General features: G+C 35.5%; 1 protein-coding gene across 1 annotated transcript; it reads right to left on the bottom strand.

The window, feature by feature from the left end:
* Positions 1-3,002: 3,002 nt before the first annotated feature.
* On the bottom strand, positions 3,003-8,012 carry tmx1 (thioredoxin-related transmembrane protein 1). Its single transcript, XM_042737364.1, has 8 exons — positions 7,788-8,012; positions 7,090-7,205; positions 6,961-7,006; positions 6,555-6,683; positions 6,280-6,325; positions 5,745-5,846; positions 4,405-4,468; positions 3,003-4,273 (listed from the first exon to the last, which is right to left on the bottom strand). The coding sequence occupies exons 1-8, from the start codon at positions 7,958-7,960 to the stop codon at positions 4,095-4,097; spliced, it is 855 nt and encodes a 284-aa protein (XP_042593298.1). The 5' UTR covers positions 7,961-8,012; the 3' UTR covers positions 3,003-4,094.
* Between the last annotated feature and the right edge of the window lie 8,037 nt (positions 8,013-16,049).

Genomic DNA, 16,049 nt, shown 5'->3' with positions numbered 1-16,049 from the left:
TCTCACTGCTAAATTGTAATGCAACACAATGATGTAATTCAAAACTGCAGTCAGCTTGATCCGGCTGTAATGCCATTTTATTTTCACAATACTGAGATCAGTGTCTCGACTGTGGCAGATTATGTGCACCATTTGTATCAGTGAAAAACAGCAGTATGTTGTGTCAACATGAGCACTCTATATTTTGTAGATGTAGTAACATTATCCGAGGCCATCACTGACCATGCAGGGAAGTGTTTGGTTTCACAGTCATATTGAAAGAAACTTTATACTTCTTGCACTTTCTAATAAGAATTTTTTTTTACATCATGCATGTGAATTCTTAAAATGGGAGCAACATAATCAAAGTAGAGCATCTGAAAAGGAGGTTAGCATATCCCTGGGGACAGGAGAGAAGGATATCAGACACAGAGAGCTCTTTTTTGTGTGTGTGAGAGAGTGTTTCAATATCAGACAATGTCACTGGTTATGCAACTATAGGCACAAGTTAATGGCAAAGGCAGCCTCCAGCAATATGTGTATGTGCATCTGACAATGAATACTTCTTTTGAATTTCGTCGTCATTGAACAACATTCACAATACAAACTGACAGGGTAAACAAACAAGATACATTACCATGTAATGTTGCGTATTAGTGAATTCACATATATGCCCAAAACTGGACAAAGAATCTCAATCTTATGAACATTAAACTATCGTTTTACAAGAAAATACTATTTCAGTTTCTTTGTAATTATATATATGTGACCTTGGCCTGGACCACAAAACCAGTCAGAAGTAGCATGGGTATATTTGTAGCAATAGCCAAAAATACACTGTATGGGTCAAAATTATCGATTTTTCTTTTCTGCCAAAAATCATTAAGATAATAAGCAAAGATCATCTTCCATGAAGATATTTTGTAAATTTCCTACCATCAAAACTTAATTTTTGGTTAGTAATATGCATTGTTAAGAACTTCATTTGGACAACTTTAAAGGTGATTTTCTCAATATTTTGATTTTTTTGCACTCTCAGATTACAGATTTTCAAAAAGTTGTATGTAAAAGTAACAATATAAATTCTGAAAATGCATGCAGCTAGTGCAACTTACATTACTTAAATTACATCATGCAATATATATATATGTGTGTGTGTGTGTGTGTGTGTGTGTGTGTGTGTGTGTGTGTGTGTGTGTGTGTGTGTGTGTGTGTGTGTGTGTAGAACATGTAGTGCATTGATAGTGTATTTATATATTGTAAAGAATTTGAAGAGTTTCACATATAATAGCTTTATGGTAAAAGTATACAATGATCATCGAAGAAAAAGATACTAACACTATTTTTCAAACTTAAGACAATTAAGCCAAACTGTAAAGTTTAAGAAATTACTGATTACTTATTACTTAAATAGTACTGCTCAAACTGCCAATATTATAAAATGTCCATAAATAACTGTAAGTCATTTTTGTGTGAATTATGAAGGACAGAAATCTCCAAACATCAGAGTCAGAATGCATGTGTATTCCAGCTTAAACAAGTACCAGATGCATGTACAGAAGATGTGAAAACCGTTCAGAGTGTGTGAAGTTTCCAGCAATAGCAGCTGTGTTTTCTGGAAGAGTGAAAGTGTGTGTATGAGACAAGAACAGAGAAAGAAGTTTCCAGATGTTAGTTCTGGAAAACCACCCAGCCCTGATAAACATACTGTACACTGCGCTTGGAAAATCCCTGAACATCCATGAACCACAGCATTTCAAACTGAAACCCCCCCACCCACCCACCCACCCAAAACAAATTGGTTGTGTGGTGTATCGACAACATCCATTCAGTTTAAGTGGTAACTTTTATGTTAATTATAGGATATAATAAAAAGTTTTATGTCAAAAAAAAAAAAATTATTATGTCAAAATTTTCCCCCTTTCATAATTCTGGCATAGATTTTTCTGAGAGGTTTTAAATTCATTGTGTGGATTCCAGCCTGTTCAACACACAAATATACTCTAAAAACAAATTTGTGCAGTGAAGCTCACTGCAGAGGCCCTGACAGAGAGAGCTTATCTAAGGCCATATGTCGTGAAGAGAAAACTTAAAAAATGCTGCCCTCTACAGATGCAAAATAAATATTTTTTTCTAATGTGCATGCATGCCTTGAATATTACATACTTGTTAGAGCAATGGTTCTCAACCATTTTGATTCCAAGGCCACTCTTTGCCCATCCTATCTAAGCTGATATGCACTACTGGAATAAAATAAAATAAACAATAATAATTTTAATTAAGATAATGTAACAATAGCTCAATAATTTTAAGACTTATTGGGGCTCTGGATGTTTGTTAAGGCCCTTTAATGAGCCCCTGACCCCTGGTTGAGAATCACTGTTTGAGGCTTCACAACTAAATCTCACACACATTTTATAGCAGCCGACAAAAAGTAATTTGACACAATAAAATCACACTGTGTGAATTCTATTGCATTAAAATATCAAACCAAGCTGCAATATCAATCCTTTTCTCATTATTTGTCAAAACAACCTTATGTTTTGTTATTTTAACTTATTTTTGTAAATGTTTTACTTGTAAATTAATGCTTGTGCTGTCTGTAAAATAAATGTAATAATGATTTTTTTTCTTTTCATACAATTATTGTCCAAATACTTCTTTGGGCCACTGTACACTGACTAAACTGTTCAAAAGTTAAAAAAAAAAATGTATACTTAAATTTAGCAAGAATCCATTGAATTAAAGATTGGATTAATGACTGCTGAAAAATCAGCTTTGCCATCACAGGAATAGATAACATTTAAAATCTATTAAAATAGAAACCAGTTATTTTACACTGTAATGATCATTCACAATATTTCTGATTTTACTGTATTCTACATAAAATAAATGTCGCCCTGGTGAGCATAAGAGACTTTAAAGTACCTTACTGACTTTTGAAATGTAAAAAGTCAAATACAGGCCAACATATTTGCATTTCAGACTCCTTTTGATTACAGGTCTGTGAAAATACTCAGCGCTGCAGCTTTAAACTGTTTATTAACAGTCCAGATTCACACCATCTCAAATACTGAAACAGTCTCTCACACACATTCAAACTTTAAGCAATAGAGTTGTAAATACAGACATTCACACGTTAGAATTGTTCTGCTGTGGACAAATGAGCAGAACACATTGAGAAGCACTTTAATTCTAGTGGATCAGTCAAATGTCAGGGGTCAAACTATATAGTAAGGATAAGAAGAAAACTATTAGAACTAAAAGGGGAACAAATAAACTGCATCCAAAAAAGTTGGAAGACCAAGATACATCCTAAAATCAACTGAAACATAACATAACCCTCCAGCTCTAATTTATCACATAACCCTATATGTCATTAAACAAACTAAATTTAAAGAAACAGGGTGTGGAAAATGATAAACTAATTTAAAGCTAATTATAAGAACACAAATCATGTCCTATGTGACACAAACTAATGAAAGTGTCTTTCGGTGTCAAATAATAATCAAGCATCACACATGCACACATTAATAAACAAGTGCTAATTCAGGCATTTTCTAGTTTTCCAAAATAACAGAAACCAAACGGTGAAAAAAAAAAGAAAGAAGCAGCTGAACTCTACATGGAAGAAAAACCGTTTAAAACAGCAAATTGAACATTCTGGCTTTATATAACAGGCATCCAAAAAGCTCAAATAATAAAATATTTTCAAAGTAAAACACAAAAATCTTTTATATTCCCAAAAGCCTCATTTACAACAGATTCACAGTGATTTTGTTGTTTGATCTTGGTTATTTTGCTCGGTATTTGTTTGGGGAAAATTGCAACTTGAGTCTTGAAATTCCTTAAAGTAAGTCCTAACATTCCTCTGACACACACACACACACACTGGAGATACTGCATAGCAAGGAGTGTAATAATTAAAACTGGACAGGTGGAAAAGAGAAAACACACATACTAGCGGCAAGAAAGAGAGAAAAGCACAACCACATCACTCTTTCAGAGGGAGCTATGACATCACACGTGACATCATCAAGCTCAATGAGCACAGCGCTGTGGTTTGTGTGGTGGTTTTGTGCACAGTGAGCGAGAAGCAGTTCCTCTCCAGTCCACTAGGTGTCCTCCTCTGGCACACCTACACCTCTTCTCCTGAGCGCATCGGCTCCGTCCGCTCGCCGCCACTCTTCAGTCTTTCCACCGTAATCATCGTCATCATCCTCTTCCTCTCCGTCTGCTTCTTGTTCATCTTCCAACTGCTGCAGAAGACGTACCTGCCCAGCAGGCAGTTTCCCTACACAAACATTTATGCGTCATTTCATCATAGTTTTTTTATTGTCATGTTATTTTTAGTTTATTGAATCTCAGGTACATTACATGTTCCTGTAGTCAAGCAGGCAGGTTCAAATAATCATTCACACTTACTGTAGTGATAATCTGAGGCAAACCGCCGTGATGGGAACACAAAATCTGCGATGAAAACCAGTATCTGAAAGAAAGAAATCAAGGAGAAATTTAAAAACTATTTCAATAGAGTTTAATGTTAGCATGTTCTAAGCTAATGATGTAAAAGCACACAAAATTAGGTTGAGCATGATATTGATACTATTTAGACTTTTAAATCCACAATTTTGGATAGATGAGTTCACTGCAATGCATTCTGGGATTACCCACTCCAAAATTTACACTTGAAACATATCTTGTGTGCACAACCGTTAGTAAGTTTGGGGTTAGTAATACTTTTAAAAATATATTAATACATCAATTTAGCAAGCTCACATTAAAGGGATACTCCACCCCAAAATGACTTTTGTTGTTAATCACTTACCCTCATGTTGTTCCAAACCCCTAAAAGCTCCGTTCGTCTTCAGAACACAATTTAAGATATTTTGGATGAAAACCTGGAGGCCTGTGACTGTCCCATAGACTGGCAAGTAAATAACAGTGTCAAGGTCCATAAAAGGTTTGAAAGTCATCGTCAGAACACTCGATCTGCCATCAAACATGCAATCTGGGTTATATGAAGCAACGGGAACACTTTTTGTAAGCGAAAAAAAACAAAAATGACGACTTTATTCAACGTTTCCTTTGTCAACAGTCTCCTCTGTGTCTCTCCATATCACCGTATGCCTTGATAGTGTATTTTACTTGCCAGTCTATGGGACAGTCACAGGCCTCCAGGTTTTCATCCAAAATATCTTAAATTGTGTTCTGAAGACGAACGGAGCTTTTACGGGTTTGAAACGACATGAGGGTAAGTGATTAACGACAAAAGTTTCATTTTGGGGTGGAGTATCCCTTTAAATTGATGAAAAGTAAAGGACATTATAATATTACAAAATATTTCAGTTTCAAATAAATGCTGTTGTTTTGAACTTTCTATTCATCAAAGCAACCTTGAAAATATATGTATCGTTGTTTCCAAAAAAATGATAAAGCAGCAAATCTTTTTAACATTGATAAAAATAGGAAACGTTCTTTCACCAAATCAACATATTAAAACGATTTCTGAAGGACTGAACATTTCTGAAGGAGTAAAAATTTTAGCTTTGCCATCTAAAATAAATTACAATCTAGTAGTTTAAAATATAAGTTATTTTAAATTGTAATATTTCACAAGTTGTTTTTACTGCATTTTCGATCAACTAAGTGCAGTTATGGTGAGCACACATGACTTAAAAAGCCATTAAAAAAAATAAAAAAAAATAAATAAATCACACAACCTTTAACATTTGAATATTAGTGTGTTTTGTGTGTATTCTCACCAATCCAAGGACCAATCCTGAGATGAGTGTTGCAAGAGCAAATATCCCATACGAGCCCCAAACCGGGACGCCCAGCTGCTCCGTTAAGTAATTATGGCAATGCTGAAACACAAAGTTAAAAAAAAAAACATTTAAATTACTGCATGAAAACCTCTCTGAACACATTATAAAGGTATCAGATCAAGTGTTTACGATTAAATATATTTCTTTGCACTGAGTCATTAAACAAACATATATCTTCTGGCTTTAAATTATGCTTACACTATGCTGTGTCATATGCAGAATAATGATACAGTCACCTCTACTTTAGGTCAGGGGGTTTATTTTGCATTATTGACTGGCTGACTATATCTCTCAGTGTCTGCTGCTGGTTCCTTCACCATTAGCTTGAATTCTAAATTATTTGTGCCTGTAAGTTATAACTCTAAATTATTCAAAGAATCGCTAGGAAAATAGTATATATACTTTCAGTAAATTGAATTCACAAAACTGACAGGAAAGCAGTAGTTAAATATTAACAGGCATACACACTCACCCTGATGAACATGGATAACTTGAAGAGGGCTGACATTGCATTCATCCTAAAATAAAAAAGTCAGTCAGTCAGTCACAGATATTGTGTCAAATCAACTGGAAAAATCGCCTGCCAGTATTACATTAAAAGTGAGCCAACTTGTGAATCAGCATTAACCACATGCTGTGTATTCTCTAAACTCCCTTTTCTGGAGATATAGCCCAGAGCTACTGCACTATTATACAATTTGAAACCATCCCAGCACACACCCACACACCCACACAGCATGTACTCACAGGAAGGATGAGGGGCCGAACCAGGAAGAGAGCGGCTCTATGCTCTGCCATTTCTTTTCATCAATGAAGCTCAGGAAGTCATCTTTAGATCGGGCTCCTTGATACCGCCGAAACACACCATCTTTACAGCTGCAACACACATGCGAACAGCCAAGATTAACCACTTATAACTGCCTTTACACCACACAGATGTAAACAAGACAATTGCTGGTGTCTATCTATCTAAACAAAAGAAAACTAACACTTTTATATAGCAAAGCTGCATTAAATGAATCACAAACTACTGTATAGACTTCAATAGTTCACAACTATGTTTACTTTTTGGTTTGATCAAATCCATCACCAGTTACCAGTGCACAAACTTCTAAAGAAAGGGTTAAATGCATGTAAATGGAAAGAAACTCACTGGTAGATCGTTGGGAGAGCTGTGATGATGAACCTCCCGCTCAAACCTGCAGCACACAGAGAGAGACAAGTGTGAGAATCATAAATGCAGGCGATCAGAGAAACCAGGTGTGTGCAGATAGAGTCAAACCTGGCTGCTCGGTGACGTCCACTTTGGCAATATTCACTCCCAAATCTTCTCCCCATTCTGCAAACTCATTCCACACGGGCTGGAGCTGCTGGCAGGCTGGGCACCACGGAGCAAAGCTGCAGCAGACAGGCAAACCTTTTAATCCAATAACACAATCCCAGCCAGAGGAGACACAGAGACACTGAGGCTCATTTGTTTTCCATTGGATCCATTTAACTATAATCCTCTTGTTCGATTGCTCCAGCTAGAGGAAGTGTTTATTGGAAACTAGTAAGGTTACACATTTCTGAAGAGAGGGGCAGTGAAGATCCTGACATCACTTACTCACAGTCCTGCTGGTAGAGATGTTAGGCAGAATGACCGTCACCAATCAGATACAGATGCAATCAACATCAATGGTGACTGAGGATGTTATTCTTCCTAACATCTCCTTTTGTGTTCTAAGGAAGAAAGAAAGTCATGAGGTTCTGAATCAACATTTGGGGAAGTAACCGAAGAAATCTTTGTCGTTTTTAACCTTTAACCTCAGACCAATGAACTTCCTCTATCCTGAGCCCAGCACAAGAACACTGCAGTAAGAAGTAATGGAATCATCTGAAGCTAGATATTTTAGATAACTTAGATTCATGTGCAGCATTAATGCATAGATAAACAAATAAACTCAGACGTTTTTGCTCAACTCATTTTTAATAACTCACAACTCGATCATCCATTCTCCCGTGAGGATTTCCTCCCAGTTTCCATCTGTGATTACTCTTAAATTGGCCGAGTTGGCCGACGCGGGCTGCAGCATCACGCATGTTGCGATAAACGCAGAAAACACACACGCGCCGGCTGTCATCCTGACTGTGCTTGTATCTGTGCACGCCATGTTTCAGCGCCCACTGCTTGCCTTCCGCTTCCGCCTCGACTCTGACGTCCCGCTGATGGGCGGAGCCGCTTCGTTGACGTCATGGCGTATAATGGTTGACAGAGTTTAAAGTTTATTTACATTTAAATGTATTTAAGTTGTGTTTGAGTATTAAAGTTATGGGCAAGTTCTGATTTAACTTTCAAAATTTGCAACAAATCAATTTGACGAAAAAAGTTTTTAATTCATATTTACTGAATTGTTTTTTTTTTTTTTTGGGGGGGGGGGGGACCACAAGGTGGCGCCACGAGCTCTTTCTTACTCGTAAAAGCACATCCAATGATTTTACTGCAGCTTTTGTGATTGAAACTTGAGTTGAATTTATGAATCCATTAGGAGAATATAAAAATCACGAATAAAGTATAGAAAAATAAGGAAATGAGTTTATAGTAGCTATAGCTGTTTAAGAAGAGAAAATGTGCTTATAAAATATTTGTTATAGTCTACAGCCTAATGTATTTGCTTATATTTAGCTGATACGTCTATTCGGTTCATTTGCTCATTTCCTGAAGCAACCTGGAGGTCATTATATTATGTTAATTATCTTTTTACAAGCCAAAGTTTTTAATCATTATACTAATAGGGTTTTGCTATTTAGTTTTGAGATTTTATGTGTGTGTGCATGCTCGCACATAAAAATAAAAGGGAATTCTTGGCAGTTTGCTAAAGAAACACAATGATGCAGAAATGCACACACACCCTCAGAGGATGTTGTTATTACTCACTCTCTGCTGACACTAAATGAGTGCTAATGACAGCACTGATGTGATAATTGCTGTGCCACAGTGAATATGTTAATGTAAATATTTTGTGTTGTGTTCGTGAATGTGATGTGATTGTTTAGACTGATTTATTGAGGAAAGGGTTATGATTATGTATGGTTGGGTTTAGGGAAATGTTTAAAATCACATTCTTGTTCATCTGGAAATTCTGTAGCCTATACTATGCGGGCCTATTTTGTTGATCTTGAAAATAAACTGACTTTAACAGTGCTAAAAATAGCACAAAAATATGAAAGAATAAATAAAGTGTGTAGGCCTATTGTCTGATGAGCGAGCAAAGTTAAATATAAAATGCTTTCAAATGGCTCTTTTCCTCTAAAACTTGCATGTATTTCATCAAAATATTTCCTATGTCTGCCATATGGATGTTTCATAATTAAACTTTTCTCAAACATGCTTTTCATACTCTCATCTGTGTATAATTTATCTGAAACATCATTTACACTACATTTCAGATATGTTTGATAACATTCTGTGGTGGACATAAAAGTGGTGAAAATTATTTTGAAACATTTTGGACTTATTTTTCTTTCTAGCTAGGATTTATTGCTAGCACATTGAATTCAGGATGCATATTTTCACACTTGCATAATTTGATAAAATTACAGCTCATTGGAAATGACGTGCCATAAAAATATTCCATTCACACATTGTGTCAAGTGTCCTTACACATCATGTCTCATATTTCATCTCAAGCATGCTCCTCACTGATAATTTTGTTTCCTTGGTAACCAAAGACACAAACTAAAAAAATAAAATAAAAAAACTTTATTAGTGGGGGAAAAAAAAGCATTGTGGTAGAAATAAACATTTAAAAAAAACTGATAGAAATAATTTTTACTTGAAAAAGTAATCTGATTACGTAACTCATGTCATAACGCATTACCCCCAACCCTGGTTAGCAAAATGTTCTTAAAACCTATTTAGCTGGGCAGGAAAAATCTCAGATGAATTCATTTTTATGTAATTAAAAGAGTCTCTGTCCAGCTCTTAATATCCTAACATTCCATCCAGTTATCACCATGTACGGAGTGTTATGCAGTGACAGTTCACACTGACGTCTGTGCACACACACATACACACACACACACACGACAGGATGCACGTGGGAGGAGAGAAAACGCCAGAGACAGCATGAATAGGAGTAGGTGGATAGAGAAATCTACTTTCCCCTCTATTTTTCATCCTCTCCATCTCATCCTCAATCTGAAACTGGCTTTTACCTGTTATGCAAGGGGCTGCCTACTCTCAGCATCATAGAAAGAGCGGGTTCATTTTCAGACCTACCAAAAATAAATTCCATTCTGTGAACTACTGACACACACATACACTAATTGACAGGCATACTCATAAAAAAGCTATTATAGATGCGGGTTGTCTTCATTAGATTGCATTACAGCTTTTATATAACTGTGGATGATGAACAGCTTGTGCACACAGACAGAAGAAAAAATGAACTTAACACTAAATCCACACACAGCGTAGTCTGACTGATTCCTATTTCATGCAAAATCTCTGCAGCCAGGATGTCGACTGAGTAATCTAGGGACTGAATCCAAGCCAATTTATAGTCCAAATTTGGGACTCCTTCTCCTTCTGGAGATTTTTGGTTTCTAAAATCTTTCAAAATATTCAGCATCACCTCCTTCAGCAAGAGCAGCTCCAGATGGACAAACTGAAGCTGAGAGCCAGAGAGAGCAGTTGCAGAGCTGTTGTAGGTTTACTGTGCAGCTGCGAGCACAATCACTGTCCCTGCAGGTATTTAGAGATCAGAGGAAAAGCACAGTTTGTTCAGAGGTCAATAGAATTTGTTGGGGTTTTTTTTAAATATAAGCATTTAATATAGTAGAAGTTTCTCCTATTTGCTCTGAAGCTTGGAGAATTAAGTATATAAGCATTTTATTAACAAATAATTCATAGAACAAATGTCATGTGAAAGAAGTATCAAGTGATTTCATTAATAAACGTTAACAGAAACAAAATGAAAGTAACATTTCTCATTTTCATTTGGTTTAACTTTATGCACAAAATTGACTTAAACTAAATAAACTAAATTGAATAAAAAACAATTAATAAAAACTGTATTTTAAAAAACTATTTAAAAATGACAAAATCACAATAAAATTACTAAAACTTTAAAAATATTAACAAAAAGTATTAGATGATATCAATGCTAATAAATTACAGTTTGATGCAGTCTTAGATAATATTTTAAAGCAATAATAAATGTGTGCAGTGCAGGCATGTTGGTTGCATCGTGATCTATACTTCAGCTGGCTTTGCACATATTTTTATAATCTTTCCATTGACATTAATTCTTTCATAATTTTGTTGATTAATTTGTATGGAGCTTATGATATGACAAAACTACACTCTAAAAAATGCTGGGTTAAAAACAGCCCAACTTGGGTTATTTGGCAACCCAGCACTGGGTAAATATTGGACAGAACACATGCTGGGTTATTTAGGCTCAGCTGGTTGGGTTAAACGTTTTTACCCACCATGCTGGGTTGTTTAATTCATTGTTTAAAAATGATTTTATTGCTGGCTTAAAATGGTCTGGACATTAAAAATCACACACAGAGTTACTATAGGCAACAGCAATAATCAAAAGATGAACATTTATTATTAAGCAAGAACACCCTTGGACAAAACACAAAACAAACTGAATTTATTTGGGTGAATGCAGCATATTACATACATTTAAACTCGATTAATAAGCATTTTAGAAGTAAAAAAGGCATATTTAGAAGTAGCATTTTAATTTAAGTGTATTCAACCGTTCTCTGTAATCATTTTTTACCAAAATAGTGATAATTCTCATGCCGGTGTGTCGCCGAATTCTGAGCAAGTGAATGGCTGCTGTTTGCAGGGCAACTGCGAACTTTAGACTGCGGCCTCGCGTTTAACTCATAGCTGAGAGACAAACAGTACTGAGATTAGAGAACATATTTTAACATCAAATTAAATTACACTCAGTACTATAACAAATAAAAGCCATTTATGTTATGCAAGGCAAAGGCATTTACAGCACAAAACGAAGAGAATGAGGTCTCTGCAGAACCAAAAAAGGTGTTTCACAATTCCAGGGCGTTTTCAAACCAGGATAGGTGTTTTACAACCTCGTTACCTGAGTTGTTAAAACTGTGAGTGGGCAATCCTGGAAAAAACACTGACAGAGATCTCACGTATATGAACGTAAGCCAGTTGTAGTAAACTCATAACTTCCCATCTCAGGGTTAAACTCAGAGTCGGTTGAACCTCCCTTATTGAAACGGGCCCCAGGAGTCATACACTAGGAGCGGATCTGTCCATTATTATTGATGTACAAACAAACCTATATGCACTCATGATGCATGGATCGCTATAACATCATATTTCTGCTTAAACGCAGTTCTGTATATTTATGTAGTTTTGTTCAAATTAATGTACAGCAGGTGTTTTATAACAGATGCTCACTGAAAAAGTGTCTTTTGGAGAAGCTTCTGAGGATTAGTTATGTACATATGGGCATCAAACGCTTCAAATTTGCTTATTCTGACAGAGGAACTATTCACTGATGACATCGACCCGCCTTCTGATTGCTGAGTTTCCACACATTCAAAATGGTTTCATTTTTCATTTGTATTTTGGTTTGTTTAGTTATTCTACATGGATCTGTGTATGCAGTCCTTTGGCGTCCCTGTTTTAAGTTGTAAAGAATATCGGCAGTGACATTTTTGCAAAGTATGTATTGATTTGGAGAGGAGGGGGGCCTTAGAGAGAAAAATGTTGAGAACCACTGGCTTAGACAAATGTTTCACATGCTGAGAATGCAAAACTAACATATAAGTTATAAACCATAAATGTTTAAGAATCACTCTGGGCGATTCATGATCAGGTAGATCTTGAACTGCACGCTCACGCCAGAAAACTACTAATTGGTCAAAATGTTTTGTTTGACTTTTCGGAGATCACACGGACTTTTACTCTTCCCTGTGGATTACCTCTGACCTAGGGCGAATTTCAAAAAGTGAGCATCCCTATGCGCTACTATGTGTTCTTTTTAGGGTGTAGGGCATTAATGTTTGGTATAAGCATTTGGAACTCCCTTGGCTTTGATTTACTAAAGGTTACCTTGACAAAGCTGCTCGTGCGTGCAGCATTCAGCACTCCATCAGTTGTTTCAAATAATTTTTTCTTCTCATTATTATTATTTTATTTAAATATTGTCTAATTGTGTCTTATTTACTATTAAACTTTATCAAACTAAACTTGCTTACATTACAGTCTTATCATATTTCTATCACTGACAAAAAATATTTTGTATTCCGTTAAAATAAAGACAAATTTAATTAGTCTGTTCTACTTACATTTATATGTATAAGTCGAAATCAACCCCAACTTTGCTTTAAAATGCATCGCAAGATCTCCTAAATAAAGATCACATGATCACAAATGGAAATCACTTCTGTGAAGTGACCATCGCATGTTCCCTTCACTAATGGACTTCTGGAAGGGCCCTTCGTGAAGGGGTTCAGTTGCTCACTTTTGTTTGGAACGTCCCTACAAAGGGCTTTACCTTCCCGAAGTGCCGTTCAAAGGCACAAAAAAGACGTTTGGAATTCACCCCTAGTTTCTATATGATCTGAATTTCTGCATATTGAATTTTAGAATATTGAATTTGAAGTTTCCAAATTTACTCTTCATCTTGAAAACTTAAAGCTTTTAGAACAAAAAATTTGCTGTTTGAAAATACTTGTCTGCCATAAAAATATTCAGTTGTGTTAAATTTCAAATGTTTAATATTCAAGTAAAAAAAAAACAACAACATCAGACCTATGTTAAATGCCACATAATATTCAGTTTTGTTAAACAAACAACACAAATTCAATTAGTTTTGTCATATAAGATCTAAGCATCTCCTTGAAGATTGTCATGCAAATATGGCTGACTCTATGCTCTGAGAACCTCAAATATGGCTGACTCTATGCTCTGAGAACCTCAATAACTACTGGCCCCAGTTTAGAGCCTGCTCTGTGACCCAATTACTGTCATAAGAATAAAAATGATTAAGCAATTAAATCCCCCCCCCCCCCCCCCCACCAAGTCTCTCTCACACAGATACTCACGAGAGTGGCACATGGACAAAATTCACATGGCACTCAATCACAGCCTTCAAACACACACACACACTCACACACACACACACACACACACACACACACACACACACACACACACACACTCTACAACAACCTCAGTACACCCACATACACTCTCCTGCACTCCTCTAGCACTCACATTTCAGATGCTCACACGTGTCTAAAAACACATGACACAATACAACACAGAGGTCAAAAAATTTGGTCAAATCAATAGCAGCTGTCAAACATCATCCAGATTATTCTAAAACACAATAATACCTTGTCAGTGATCCTGGGAAAGCCATATAATCAAAATTAAACATCAATTTCATAATTATTTTCAGCTGTTAAACTAACAATTTACAATAACTTTGAGGGTGGTCAACCTTTTTTTTTTGCACAGAGAACAATCAAAATATTTTTTTAAAGAAAACATCACAGTTATTGTGATTTATTTGTGATGTGTAAATCAATAATAATTTGATAAGCAAAGCATGGTGACTACTTTGTTATAACGTCCAATATACTACGCCAGTTGAGTGCGGTAAAGTTAGTTTTGGGTTCAATATTCGCCAGACATTCGCTTTCGTGTGCCACTGCTCTATAGAGTCGATAGTCCTACAAAGATACTACTGCCACAATTTGTTTTAACAGTATGCAACAAATTTATTGTAGCAGTAAATTTAAACCGGAGAAAGCTTTGAAGCGCTATAACAGCGCTTGATGCGTAAGGGACCGCCTGACAATTCCTCCGATTGAGTTTAAAACGTCCAATGTATTTTAACTAACGTGACTTCTAACATTTAAAATAAAACATTGCCAAACTGTAAGGCGTGTATAACTCATAGTGATTTACTACAGGTGGGATTTAGCCAATACCTTCCTTTATATATGCAGTACAGTACACAATTATGTTCATATAAACCTACTGTAAGTACCCAGACGGCTGTTCAAGGTGGAAGTACATTCCTAGTGTCCAGACTGACTTACTACAGATATCTCTCTTACTGTACATACAGTACATAATTATTCTTAGGAAAAAAAGTACTTAAGTTCACCAAAAGGTTTTTGTTTTTCATGTTCCAAAGGTTGTAGTACATTCCTAGTGGTCAGACTGACTTACTACATTTGAAATTTTGCCGATATCTACCTTACTGTAGGCTACAGTACACAAATATTTTCATGAAAAAAATACTGTAATGCACCAGAAGTGTATTTATTAATGTTCCAAAGGTCATTGTACATTCCTAGTTACAATAATAACTTACTATAGGTGTAATTTTCCAAATACCTCCTTTACTGTATGTACAGTACACAGATATTTTGCTGTAGTACATTTGTAGTTAGAAGAGTGACTTACTACAGGTGAGATGTTGCCAATATCTGTCTTACTGTACATACAGTACTTAATTATTCTTAGAAAAAAATACTATAATTCACATAATGTGTTTTATTTTTCATATTCCAAAGGATGTAGTAGGTTTGTAGATACAACCTGACTTACTACAGATTAAATTTTGCCAATATCTTCCTTACTATATGTACAGAATACAAATATTTTTATGAAAAATTACTTTAATTCACCAAAAGTTATTTTTTCATGTTGCAAAGGCTGTAGTAAATTTCTAGTGGCCAGACTGACATACTACAGGTGAACTTTTGCCAATATCTCCCTTACTGTACACACAGTACATAATTATTCTTAGAAAACAATTACTGTAATTCACCAAATGGGTTATTTTATGTTCCAAATGTTGTAATACATTCATAGTGGCCAAACTGACTGACTACAGCTGAATTTTTGCCAATATCACCCTTACTGTACATACAGTACATAATTAATCTTCAAAAATCATTACTGTAATTGATCAAAAGGGTTTTTTCATGTTCCAAAGGCTGTAGTACGTTTGTAGTTAAGAGAATGACTTACTACAGTTGCGATTTTGCCAACATCTCCCCTTACTGTACATACAGTACATAATTATTCTGAGAAAAGAATTACTGTAATTCAACAAATGTTGTTTTTTTTTAATGTTCCAAATGTTGCATTACATTCCTAGTGGCCAGTATGAGTAACTACAGCTGAAATTTTGCCAATATCAACCTTACTGTACATACAGTACATGATTACTCTTAGAAAAC

Source organism: Cyprinus carpio, chromosome B13 (assembly GCF_018340385.1).
Source record: "Cyprinus carpio isolate SPL01 chromosome B13, ASM1834038v1, whole genome shotgun sequence".
Taxonomy (NCBI): domain Eukaryota; kingdom Metazoa; phylum Chordata; class Actinopteri; order Cypriniformes; family Cyprinidae; genus Cyprinus; species Cyprinus carpio.
This window is presented reverse-complemented; position numbering and strand designations above follow the sequence as displayed.